This window comes from Protobothrops mucrosquamatus, unplaced genomic scaffold (genome assembly GCF_001527695.2).
Source record: "Protobothrops mucrosquamatus isolate PMUCROS unplaced genomic scaffold, P.Mucros_1.0 scaffold1675, whole genome shotgun sequence".
NCBI lineage: Eukaryota > Metazoa > Chordata > Lepidosauria > Squamata > Viperidae > Protobothrops > Protobothrops mucrosquamatus.
The window spans coordinates 173,987-187,875 of record NW_015387831.1 but is presented as its reverse complement, the minus strand read 5'-3'; the positions used below and the strand labels follow the sequence as shown (position 1 = coordinate 187,875).

General features: G+C 40.3%; 1 protein-coding gene across 1 annotated transcript; it reads right to left on the bottom strand.

The window, feature by feature from the left end:
• Positions 1-446: 446 nt before the first annotated feature.
• On the bottom strand, positions 447-12,936 carry WDR45B (WD repeat domain 45B). The gene is made up of 10 exons (XM_015822778.2): positions 12,822-12,936; positions 10,053-10,127; positions 9,509-9,610; positions 8,765-8,852; positions 8,286-8,380; positions 7,138-7,328; positions 4,377-4,462; positions 3,976-4,077; positions 2,341-2,462; positions 447-1,663 (listed from the first exon to the last, which is right to left on the bottom strand). Exons 1-10 carry the CDS (start codon positions 12,886-12,888, stop codon positions 1,557-1,559), a joined length of 1,035 nt encoding a protein of 344 aa, XP_015678264.1. The 5' UTR covers positions 12,889-12,936; the 3' UTR covers positions 447-1,556.
• Between the last annotated feature and the right edge of the window lie 953 nt (positions 12,937-13,889).

The window sequence follows — 13,889 nt, the reverse complement described above, 5'->3', positions numbered from 1 at the left end:
GTTGAACTTCAGACAGCTTTCAGTGCAGCACATTAATCCTTGCTTACCTCAAGAACAGTTTTTCCCTTTGGAAGCGGAAAACCCAAGTTCATCAACACATTACTTTGATTGTACACAGCATTTCTACTCAGTCCCTTCAAAGTATGAGCAGACTATTACTTTCAAGATGAATTTGCAAATTCATGAAATAAAATCCCCATGTGTAAAAAGTGAGATTTGTCTTTCTTGACTTCTTTCTCTCAATCTTGGAGCAAGGAAGAACTTCGTGTTTTTAATAAAGAATGAGAAAGTGGTTCTTCCTAAACATTTTGGGAGGTCTGAATCTTGGGTACTAAGTGGGAGCTGGGTATGGATGACGGGACATGAATCTCTCAGGCAATGTAACACAGTCTACAAAAATTATAAGAAAAGTAAAATTAGCATCAGCTTTGCTACCATTAACTGAATACAGTAAATTAGTCACTTTTAATTAAAGAATATTACAAAAGATGTGCAAAATAACTTTCATGATTAAGTACACATTTAAAAGCAACATGCAAACCCACATTGGAGTATAGGTTTTAATTAAGTGAAAAGTTTGGATGCTTTGCAGCTGAATGCATTAAGCCTTCAATAAACTTTGAAGCATGTGTGCAAATGAAGGAAATTAATTGAAACTGCTGTAAGGTGATAATTTAAAATTAAGTGGTTGCATACATGTATTCCAAGGATTTTGAAAAATTAGGCATATCCCTTTATCACCTTATAGTTCTAAAAGGCATCAATTTAGTGTGTTCTGAATACGTAAGTCTTGGAGGCTATAGAAGCAGAGCCTGGCATCTGTTGCCTATCAGAGAACTTTATTATTACCCTTTTCTTTCCCAACTTAAGTACCAGAACACAAAGGACTAGATTTTAGTAGTATGGAATGATTACATTCTAGATGGAGACAACACAGCCTTGTAAGTCCTCTTTGTTGACACTTCTTACCTGGCAGAATCACTGAGTTCACAGTACTTGATGTTGGTTGCTATAGAATATTTGGCACCTCTGATACGTGACATGAATACCTATTCACAGCAATATGGAAACAGACTTGATCTATTTTTCAGTAATTGCAACTCAGAGCAACTTTGCTACAGTTTCTTTCTGGGAATCAGGAGGAAACAATATCTGTAAAGGCAAAAGCTGCTGCTACAAATGACTGGGGCGCCATTTCCAATTAACCTGCCTGCTGAATCTAATCTGAAAAGTCTTCAACTGATCAAAACTCGAGTAACTTTTCTTTCCAGCTTTGTAAGGTGGCAGGTACTAAGTTTCATGATACTTAACAGGGAGAACCCTCATATAGAAACTTGAAGAGGAAAAGAACAGCAGCTGCCAAAGTAACACTTAAAACCAACTGTGGAGAGCTAACATTATCAGTCCTTTGCCTTGTTCCAATTGTTGACCAGGTCAATCCCATCTTGAAGAGTGCCATCAAATTAGTAAATCAGAAGTTGTCTCTTCAACAGGAGAAGAATTGCGATGGGGATTCTGATAACTTCCCCCACCAAACCAAACTTCCAACAGTCCAGTCAAAGTTTGTCATCAGTCATTTCTAGAAACTGAGCGTAGACATCTCTGGAGCACTCCCCTTTTTGATTGAATAAAAATTTGTAGTAACTGCCATCTGCACAGATTGCTAGAAAAAGAGGGAGATGGAGGCTTTTCAAATCATTACTATTAAAACAATTCTAGAAATCACACATTTGCAATGTAAGGTGTGAAGAAGAGGAAGATGTCAGCATTGAGCATCAGCAAACGTCAGGTTAAATTCTCAGGGTTATTTATACTGACCTCAATTTTATTGCATGGCTTGCTGCATCCTAACGGCTTGATAATTCATGTAACTTTTTCTATTGGATTCTCAGACTTTACTTTGCAGTAAAGTCTCAGGATTTTAGTATGTGTTTGTGTAATATAGTTTCACTGTGCTGGCCGGCATCTACTTCGGTTTTGACGTTTTCCCAAACCGAAGCAGAAAACCGAAGCGGATGCCGGCCAGCACGGCGAAACTAGGATTAATACAACCAACTATGGGAGAACGAGGGGCAGGTAGACCGGTGACGCGCTTCATGACTAGTTAGCATCCACACAGCTATAAAAACGAGCGCTTCCAGCTACTAGCAAATACTTTGACAACGTCAACAGTGTATTGACGAAACCTCAGTTATTAAAAAGGTTTGCTGTCCTAGAGATCAGTGGTTTTAATAGTTTTTGGAATGAGTACACCTGGAACTCAAGTTTTTAAAATAATTAAAGATATATAATAAATACATATTTATAAATATTTAATATATATTAAATCAGGATCCTTACCTAAGACAGAATTCGGCTCTGTTCCAAAGGCACAGATACAGGGAGAGCCCGAGGGAACTTGAAACTTGGAAAAACTCCATTTGGAACTGAAATATTTGGGCAGGAAACTGGCTGATGCTAAGCTAAGAGATTAAAAGAAAATTCCTTGAGTACCTACTGAAGTCAAGCACAAAAAATAGATGCTAGCAGCTGCTGCTAATTTTAGTTATTTATTGGTTATATAAGCTTAATTACTATCCCAACTTTTATGTATAAATAGTGCCAAAGTTGGCTGACAAACAAAGGAAACCACATAAGAATACAGTTAACAATGTACCATCAAGGGTAGGAAACAGTAGTTGCTTTCAGCAAATAAATTAACTTAGTACCAAATTCTTGCCCACTTATGGCAGCCAGGATCATATAGTGATCCAGATGCAAAGGAGAAAAGGTGATTTGTCTTTTCTTGGGCTCACATGAGACAAAAAGTTGCTTTTTGTTTCTGGATATGCTCCTAGGTGCCTATATGTGCACCTACATATGTTCTTGAATCAGCTTTTCCCATCATAGCTGGATTGCTGCAGAGCCCTAGTGGACAACAGCATAACATGCAATAATAAAAATTAAGATATTTCTCTGATTTTCAGAATGGGAGAGGGCTAGAAAGAAGGTTGATAGTGTGAACACTTGTGTGTGTGTGTGAACTTGCACTTGAATCAGAAACCATACTGGTAGTTAGTAATCAGTGAAACTGCTGTAAATGTAGATGCACAGGTTTCCTACGACCATCCCTTATCAGCAATCTGGACTTTCTGTTCAAGCCAGGTGTACGATAAACAAGTTCCAGCAATTAAAAGAGAATGTAATTTCTGGCATCTCCAGAAACAATCAAAGGAGTTGCATTAACCTTAACTATGCAAATGTTATTGGAACAGCAAAATCAAATTCAAAGTTAAGGCTAGCATTGCATACACCAGGGGTGTCAAACTGCCGGCCCGTGGGCCGGTTTCATCATACCGGAGCCGCGCCCACCCCATTGCTGGCAATGGCGAAAAAGCTCCGATACGTTGTGCGACGTCACGTGATATCGCGAGTTTGACATGTCTGGCATACACCCAACTATGAATTGAAATCAAGGGAATGTAATTGAATCAACTGACAAAAAAGAGGAAGCTTTGGGCAGCAAGGAAGATACATGACAATTTGAAGTAGAGATTCAATATGTCAATACGAAAAGAACAAAAGAGGACCTCAAGAACATCAATAAATACAGCAAAAATATCAAGAGGAAAAAGAGCATGTTTTTAAGAATATTGGAGAAATCACAGCATTTACAGCTAAGAGCATTCAAGAGTAATCACACAAATGCTCTAATAAAGGCAAATGAGTTGAAAGGAAGATGAAATATACTTTCACCGTTTGTAAATGAAATATTAATAAATACATTTTCAGAAAAAAACAGTGTATGTTCAGGAACAGTTTCCATCAAAAAGTGAGATGTGGAAGGGAGTCACCTTCCCTTCTGGAAATGTGTTTAGTATTTTGTAAGCTGCATAAAGGTTTCCCTTCACTGTCATGGCAAATAACCTCTACAAAACTTTCTCAGTCATTTTTAACTAGACATAAGTCCTGCTAGACCCAGCCTCAGCTCCTTACCTTGATTGTTTATTTCTCTTGGGATCCTCTGCTGCAAAAATGTGCACTGTGGCATGGTCACTTGATACGCAGATAAGAGAAGCATCTTGGTTGAAGTTTATACTAATGGAAAGATCAGAAGCAACATATCTCTTTATCTCATGTTTGTCATGGAACAAGTTGCTTTTTAAAGGTATCCTACTTCTTACTTAACTGTTGATCTGTTGGAATTGGGCAGCTAGAACAAATTCGAATCAATAAATAATTTTAAATGTTAACAAATTATAAATGGAAATGGCATGATACTTAAATAGGTTACATTCAAAATCACGGGAACCATCCTCTCCACATGCAGTTAAAAATTCTCCTTCACTCCTACATTCTCTAATTCTCTAGTGATTACTCAGCAAAGCAAAACTTACCAGTATATATTGGCAGCCTGAGATCCTCTGCGCAACTCTTGAATTAGATGCCCAGATGAAGTATCAAATATTCTTATAAGGGTCCCCTTGAAAAACAATAACAATTTTTGAAGTTATGGAAAACGATACTAAACCAATCGATTCTTCAGTCTTTTTAATTCTTACATACTTTGCCTGGTAGCCATATATTGTCCACAAAATACATCTTGCCTTAATTTCCTTTTACTGCCACACTGACCTTCAGTAAAATGGATGTTGGAACATCAACATCAAGAATGAATTCGCAAACATATCAGAGCTCAAGCCCCATTTCCAAGGAATGTTTAGGATAATGGGTGATTTTTTGCTTTTGCCTTTAAAGAAAATTGATGCTGTGTTACTTATCAGAAACTCTCAGAACAGATATCTGTGAACATTCTCCAAGTTCACCCATCATCACAAAATTCAGTGACCAGCTGATCTAGTCAAACTGATCAAAACAGACTGATGTTTAACTTCATTTGCCTTTTACATTTATAATGAGTTTCCTCTGAAGATTTCAGTATTACATACAGAGCCCTGATGGCACATTGGTTAAGTGCAGTAATACAGGCAAACTCTACCCAGAGCCTGGAATTCAATCTTGAAGCCGTCCATCTTTCTGTAAAATGAGGACCCAAATTGTTGGGGGTAATATGCAAATACGTAATGCTTTACATCAGGCATGTCAAACTCGCAATGTCATGTGATGTCACACGATGTATCGCGACCTTTTCTCCATTGCCGGCAATGGGGTGGGCGCGGTTTTGTTGTGACGCATCCGGCCCGTGGGCCGGCAGTTTAATATGCCTGCTCTACATTGTAAACTGCCCAGAGAGTTGTAAAATGCCATGGGGTGGTATATAAATCTAAATACAATTTCTATATACAGGGTTCACCTCCATTTTATCTTAATAACAACTCCGCAAGATGGTCTGGACTGACAAATACTGACCAAAAGTCATTTAATGAACTTAATGCTCAACTGGAAAATTAAATCTTGGTGCCCCTAGTTACAATCCAATTCAATATCCTTAAAATTCCTTTCCAGTTTACCTGTAAACAGACAGTCATCGGTTAACAAGCACTTGTTCAGTGACTGCTCAAAGTTACTATGGCGCTGATCAAGTAGTGGTTACAACCGGTCTTCAAAGTTTCAACCATACCAGCACCCCTGCAGTCACGTGATCATAATCCAGGCACTTGGTAACCAGACTGCACTTGTGACAGTTGCAGTGTCCCATGGTCACAATTTGCAATCTATCTTGTTGACTTTCCACAAGCAAAGTCAAGGGAATGTTACAAGTTGCTTGGGTAAGTCTCACCCATGAACCTCCCCCAGTCCTTTCACGCTAGCTGACCACCCACATACCTTTGAGCACCTTTCTCAAGCCTCGCTATGCTTGCACTGCATCTCCCCGATCACTGAGTCATCCTACCTGACCACTTGTGCACCCGTTCTTACCCTGAAGCAGCCAGTGCAAGTTCCCCTGCATTGTTCATGCCTCCCTCATCACTCCCACTCTCCCACCTAGCAGCAGCCATCTCAAGCCCCAGGGCACTCATGCTGCACCTCCTCTCCCTGGCAGCAGCCACCCCAAACACCACAGTGCTTGTGCCACATCTCCCTCACCCCTCACAGAGCCCCACCATCTGGAAGCAACCACTTATCTGCCTGCTGGGACTTGCAAGTTCTTGCCAGCTTCCCCTCTGACTTTGGTTGTTGGAAGCTGGCAGGAAGCTGCGAGCAGGTGCTTGCCTAACGAACAGCAATCCTCACTTAACAACACCAACAACGTGCAGGAAATGCTACATGAATGACACAGATGAAATTGGCTTTAAAAGTAAAGATTTTCATAAACCGAAGTATTAAACTGATATAGCCTTACACCTCCATGAGATAAATAATATATTTTGTAAAACAGTGAAGAGTAGATCAAACTGGAGGTTGATAACAATGGAATCACTTAGATACACAAAGAATAGACAAAAGTCACTCCAGATCAATTACAATTTAATTTAGACCTAACAATGGCTCCTAACTGGAAGTTTGGCACTCTTGTCAATTTACCATAATCCAGAGATCTTAGAGATTGATTTCCCATTTCTCCAATGCTAAAAGTATAAACTGCTGAAGTCTGGGTGACAGCCTGGAATCTAAGGGTGGCCCACTGATTGTTCTGACTGGTGGGATCCAGGAAAAGAGCCTTCTCTGCCACTGCACCTGCCCTGTGGAATATCTTGCCCCTCACACCCTCAGCCCCAACCCTCCTGACCTTCCAGAAAAGCCTAAAGACCTGGCCCTGCCAGTTAGATTGGGGCCCAAGTGGGGACGTATCACAGTGGAGGTGGTTGATTAACAATGGATCCCACTTCCTCCCCCCCCATCCTGCTCCTGCCCTCCCCATTTTTTTAATTGGGTCGCAGTGTTCTGGATCTTATATGAACTTATTTATTGATTTTAGTTTATATAGTTTTTATATTTTTATGATTATAAACTATCAGAATTACCTTGAGGTAAGATGGGTAGCCTATAAATGTTAGAAAGAAAAAAAGAAAGAAAGAAAGAAAGAAAGAAAGAAAGAAAGAAAGAAAGAAAGAAAGAAAGAAAGAAAGAAAGAAAAGAAAGACATCTAAGAATGACATGCAGACTCTTACCAAGACACTATTAAACATTTATATGAACACATTCAAGATGGTGATGGGCTCTCTAGTTAATCATATAGCAAAACCTTTTGCTTACTTTTTCTGATGCTGTAGCAATTCTTGTTCCCTGCAAATTTAGGGCTATACAGCTCAAGATTCCTTCATGAGCAGGTATATCTACTGGAGGCTTTTCAGTGTTTGCCAGATCTACTATCTGCACATGTCCAGTATGTGTTCCAGGGAATGCAAGTAAGGAATTATTACTATTTGGACACAGGACACAAAGACCTAAAATAAACAATTGCAAGTATTAAAGAAGAGCTATTTTTACTATGGTATCTCTCAGACCATCCCACCTAAAGAAGTTTTAATGTCCTCAAACTAATAAGCTATTTCACAGAGTAAGCTACACTTTAGGTTCACTGTGGGGTCCTTGGTCCTCTCTTGAGTTTGAGGCTTTCCTTGCAGACGTTTTATTACCAAACCCGGTAACATCATCAATGCACTTGCTACTTCATTTGGTAATGAAATGACTGCAAGGAAACCATCAAGCTGAGGGAGCACCAAGGACTCCACAGTTCAAGCCTGAACTACAAATATGTCTTCTATTGGTAATTTTAGGTTTAAGATTAGCAAAAAATACTTATATATGTATAATATGGCTTAACATTATTATGTAGCCAGAACCTTTAATAACTGTATAATGGTGGTGGGATGTAGTCTGGATTTCCAAGAGGGAGGGGCTGCATTCCAGAGGGCAAAGAGGCACCGAAGCATGGAATGTTTGGTTGGGAGAAAAAAGCATTAAGGAGATTCCTCCCTTAATGATCCCCAGAGTATATCTATAGTGATGCAAATAGTTGCTTTAGTTTGGCAAGATTTCTCTCCATAGGTGAGGAGCAATAAAGAAAGTTGTTCAAAAGTAATTCCATGTGTCTTTGTTGGTTCTTGGGGCCTGGCAGTAACAAAACCTCAGAATTACATTTAATGCCCTATGATAGTGGAACCTTCCCAAACCCCAAGATAAAGACAAATGCCACCCCACATGCAATGGGGATGACATATCTTACTGAACTCAGTAACGGAGCATTTGCTTTCCATTTAGAAAATGCCAAGCTGTCTTAGGAACAGTGAATACATGCCAAATAAGCAACATCAATCGACACCCCCCCCCCCAAGCATAATGCCAACAAAACACAAACCAATGGAGACCATAATGTCTTCTCTGTAACGGAGACCACGTACCTTTAGGGTTGTAGCAAGTTTCAAAGACATGTAACTGGTGAGGATTGTGTGTGAATGTGAAAACTTTAATCATAGAGTCCAAAACTACGACAATTCTGGAAGAGAAAAGGCACTGACATAGATACAGCACTCAGATTGTACCAGAAAGCATTATGCCAACCCTAGAACCATTTTTCTTCCTTTTGCTTTAGGCTATTACAGCAAAGCTTTCAAAATTACTTAAAAGCATATCAGAAGTAGTCATAAAGCAGGAGCTCATGTATCTTTCTGCCAGAGAGGTTCTGTCTGTAAGGTTGAGAATTATTTGTGTTTGCTGAAGCATATCAGTACAGTATCCCTTCTTTTGTTCCATCATATTCAAAACAGTTCAGGATGTTAATAAATAATGAACACTCACAGTCTTTTCCTTCCTTAAAAATATCTAACTAATGGAACAAATCAAAATGAACACAAATAAAACGATCCTTCTGAGCACTTACCTATCTCTTCGCAGCTTAACAGCTTTTACTTCTGTGGAAAATTCTATTTCAATAACTGTCTTCTTTTTCAAGTCATCCCAGATCATTACTGCAGAGAAAGAAGTATCTTATTAATTTTAAAACAAGCACCTTCAATACTGACAAACTGGCTCCATTAGAAAGTTATATCCCAGTCACCTCATTGTATAGATAAAACAAAAGATTCATATTCCAAATTGGGACAGATGTTTTTTAATTCTGGGATATCTCCAAAAAATGTTGTTGGACTCCAACTTTCCAACAGAATGGAAACAAATTACAACTTCTATTATTTATAATAACTCTTACAAAACTCTAAATTCCCCAGCCTTGATACCATAAATTTCTTTGAGCTATTCCTAGATTCAGTTTTACAGATCCTATTCTTAAATCTTTTTCCATTTTTCCTCTTGTGTCCAATCCATCTCTCTAATCAGATCATGACTTTTTATTGTATTATACTATTAAGAGAAGATGCAATAAATACCAACTGTTTATTATTTATTTATAAATAAAAATCATAGTCATAAATAGGAAGCACAACAGACCAGGGTCTGCCCTAACAAATAACTGCTTTCACTGTAGCTTTTAAAAATGTAAGAATTGCCCTCACATTTTTTTAAAATTGTAACTACTCAGGAGAGGAATACAATTCAGTTAGAGCATTGTGGCACTTTTGAGACTGAACCCAAGAGTAAAAATACTATTTAATATTCAATACTATACCTTTATTAGGAGGATACTTTGGCTTTTTCCCTCCACCAACCAAAGCTAAATAATTGCAGCGAAACAACATTTCAACATGGCCGACACCTCCTTCTAGGAATTCTGAGGAGAAGAGCAGGAAGCATGTATAAAATAAAACATTCAATGCAAAATTTTCTAATGTCAGAATATATGTGTAAAACAAAGGGAGTTTCTCTTCAGACTTAACATTACATTTAAACTTACATGCAGTACTCTACATTTTTGTTTGCCTCATTCTGAGAAAATGTTTGCTCTCTCTTCTAGTATGCTCAGAGTTTTTTTTCTGATTATACATTATGGATAACTATTATAGGTCAAGAAGCAATACTTCTATGAATAGTTAATGAGAACTGCCTTCAAGTTTTAGAATTCTCTGGCAATCAAATATTTTAAGGCTATAATCTTCTGCAAAGTTAATTGGGAGCAACATACAATACATTTATTTGGATTTTCTTCAAAATCATAATGCCAATGGATTATTTAGAGCTGAAAAGCAGCAACGTATACCGAGGAACCATCTTACCTTGTTTCTCCTTCTCTTTGAGTGGATCTGCATTAAACACTCTAAATCCATTTTCCATTCCACATGCAAAGCATCCTAAAAAAAAAAGGATTGCCAAAGTAGGTATAAATGCTGTCTGTTAACAATGGACAAAGAACAAGGTACGCTAAAGCATACTTTGCATGCAGAAAAATATTGGTTTAATACCTGCAATTTTCATCATAAAGCAGCTAGCAAGCAAGATCTCCAGCCATACCCTGGTGAGCATTTCAAACATGGAGCATGTACTCTTTTGAAAGAGCTCTAGTCCAGTGCTGCACTGACAACAGGAAGTAGGACCACCATGGTTATGTATTCTCTCCTTTAATTGAGGAGGCACCATTTTGCCTGTTGCATAGATATTATGGTGATTATAGGTATACACAAAATTAGAAATATGTTTTATATGCAACCCAGAAGAAACCATTGGATTCTGGAGGTACAGGCAAATCCTTTCAGATTGACTGCAATTTAGCAGAACCAAAACAGTTTGGCTGTTTTGATATACATATGACAGAAAATATGGAAGATGCCTTTGACTTTAGGGGTTATAAGGCAAGGCTGATGTATGTCACCCTTTCTTAGCAGCTCTACACACACACACACACACACCAGCATGTTTCTTTTTCTCCCTTCATTTAATTCCCACTGCCACAGATTTTCAGCACACCTGGCAGGCCCACGCCTCCTTCAATCTTTGCAGGACTTTTCTTTCCTTCCCTTAGCTGTTGCAACAACTGTTTGTGTTCTTTACTGGAATAGTCTCAGCTGCAAGGAAGTAGCTCCTAATACAGATATTGCACCAGACTGCCAGTCAGCCTATCTTCTTAGTGTCTTCCTTCCTTCCTTCCTTCTTTTAGCCAACCACGTTCTTGATTTCCTTACCCTCCTAAATCAACCTGCCCAGAACAATCATGCTTTGGTCTACATCAGGACAAAAATAGCCCTGTTTGATTTCATATACAGACCAAACCCATCCAAAACTCTTATATTTCAGTCAGGTATAGACAACCTGAAATCAGCTCTTCTGTGAATGAAATGGTTTGTACATAGAATACTTTGTAGATCCCTAGTGATTATTGTCATTTTCACAGTAAACAAATCAAAATCAGCTGTAAGACATGTGTTCTCCATGGTTGTTTTTTGACATTTGGGCCTGCTGGCTATTGAGTTCTACTTTTACTGTTACAATGTGTTTTTAAATTTGTGCTCTATGCCACCTTGAATGGTTTGTAGAGTAGGCAGCAATGCAAATAAAATAAACAAACAAACTGAACTCCTTGATCATTCTGCTTCTTTTTGGTTCCCCAGCAGTCCTAGTCAAGAAGGAGCTTACTCCTTATCAAGCAGTTGCTTTCTCCTACTTCTCCTTGCTTTCCCTTGAGTTTGTTATCTGCTAGCCAGGCTCTTTGGGACAGGGTTTAATATATTCTTTCAGAAAGTACTATATCAATGTTCAGAACATTCTGCAGCAAAACTGAGAGAACTCTCTCCTTCTTTACCCCAGATACACCTTTAGTGCCTATTAGTTGAACAACTTGATAAGTGGTGGCTAAACCTGCCATTCAAAGCATGTCTAAAACTCACCTAACTCACGTTAGGGGGAGTTATGGTTGTTTTCCATCAGCAGGTGAATCTCAGAGGGAGGACAAACTAAATCTGGGGATCCATCAATCCTTTTTAAACTTGCCCTGCGGTAAATTAAGTACCGCTCACTATCTCTGTTAGCGTGGCAGACTAGGGATGGGCCACAGAAGTGACACACTTTAGGCCACCATACTTTTTTGCTGGCTCAAGAATCAGTGAATAGCACTTTAACTTGGCCATGAGGAAGAGAGTAGGGCTCTATTCAAGGAGAGCTGCAGGTCAGGATTGGTACCTACTGTATTTACAAAAGAGAACTGTTAAATTACCGATCTGCTATAGAAAAGAAAAAGTGAGGGTTAAGCCCAGCAAACATGTAACAATAAGGAGTTCCTGTGTGTGTGTGTATATATATATAGTCTTAAATAGCAAAAGCCAGGCCCTGCCTATGCTACTATTTCTGCCTCACAAAAGCTTATTTATCTTGGGAGGGAACAAAAGTACATAGAATTTCTGTATCATAAAGAGTGGGATGGGTGCGATTGATTCTTCACCATAAATCTGAACAGTTCCGCTAACCTCTGGCTTTTGACTCTTCTACTTAGCACTAGCCTCTGGCAGATGGGGAACTGACCTCTTGTTCCCAGTAAAACCTCCCAGTCTGTTCTCTGTCACCGGACCACAGACTGGTCAATTGCTTTTCAGCCTGGCGTGTCTTGCGAGCCCAGAAAACTGGACTGAAAACCGGACAGCAGAGTTTAAATTAAGCACATGTGCCATCCAAACGCTGCCAACAACCGCCCCCAAACAGAAAGAAAACGGCGGCAGCGGCAAAAAGCAAAATATCCTTCCCAACAACTGAAAAGGCCGGGCGAGCGCAGTATGTGCCGAAGACCCAGCAGCAGATCCAGAAGGAAGAAACGCTGCACAAATCCTCTGACTTCGCTTCCAGCCTCTCGCTACCTCCTCCTAGGAAACTGGGCTAGCAACTGACGCTCTTCCCAGAAACAGCAGAAGCCAAGAACCCGGGAAAAGGAAACAAGCAGGCCTGCGTTTCCCCGTCCGCAAACGCCTGAAATGGGCAGCGGGCGGGCGGGCGGGCAGGCAGGCACGCAAGCAGATGATCTCACTCACACACACACACACACCCACCCATGAGATCCCTACCGTGGTCCTGGTTGAAGCCGGCGAAGAGCAACCCATTCCCGTGCGGATTGACGGGGAGCAGGTTCATGGCGCCGGACGATGGGAAAGGCCGCGGCCTGGGGAAAGAGGGTCGCTCACACCATCAGCCGAGGAGAGGCAGAGGCGGCGGCGGCGGCGATGGCGATACGATTCCTTCCGGACTAGATCAGGAGCACCCGGAGCGCAGAGCGCATCGAACCGCTTTCCTTGGCTTTGCTGGAGCTGTTGAGCAGCGGCGGCGGCGGCTTCCCCCAAATCAGTACAGTCAGTACTACAGAACTGTATGTAGTCTCTGGCCGATTTACAGTCGCTGCCTGATTGCAGAGCGCATCGATGAAGGAAACCCACCCGGCTGAGGGCCGAGCTAATTCACGCTTGAATCCGCGCGCTCTCGCGTTTCGGATGTTTACGGCGGACTTGACTTTCGCGGTGGGAGCCCGCTCATTGCACCGTTCCTACTTCTGAGTAGAGCTACTTAGAATTATACGGGGAAAACCCAAGATCATAGTAGACCGAATTGTCGCTTTCCCTTACATCGGTTTTGTGTTCCCCTGGTCCTTACAAAATAGGTAAGCAGCGACTTTGGAGGGTGAGGAGTGGGCGATAAGACACACACCCCCCGTCACTTCAATGCGGCTGCATTCTGACGCTGCCGATCAGCGGAGGTGATTTGGGAAGGAATACACGAGACTCTTAATTAGATACAATCTTAATTAGATAAAATTTGGGGGGGGGTTAAAATATGCTTACGCTTATTTAAATTCGGTATAGGCAAGAATTTGTAGGAAAATTGCTTATAGATGAACACTGATTTTTTTTTACTCCATCCCCTCCAAACCACCTAATGCAGTGTTTCTCAACCTTGACAATTTTAAGGCATGTGGACTTCAACTCCCAGAATTCCACAGCCAGCATTGCTGGCTGTGGAATTCTGGGAGTTGAAGTCCACATGCCTTAAAATTGTCAAGGTTGAGAAACACTGACCTAATGTATCAGTCGTACGTACCATAAAAACTTAGGAGTTAGTGCTACTGAACGCACCCAGAACTC

Coding starts and splice junctions, on each gene's coding strand:
- WDR45B (XM_015822778.2), bottom strand. CDS start 12,888: ATGAACCTGCTCCCCGTCAATCCGCACGGGAATGGGTTGCTCTTCGCC. Junction 4,078..4,376: donor CAGGCTGCCAATATATACTG/GTAAGTTTTGCT, acceptor TCTTTCCATTAG/TATAAACTTCAACCAAGATG. Junction 2,463..3,975: donor AAGAGAAATAAACAATCAAG/GTAAGGAGCTGA, acceptor TTAATCTCTTAG/CTTAGCATCAGCCAGTTTCC.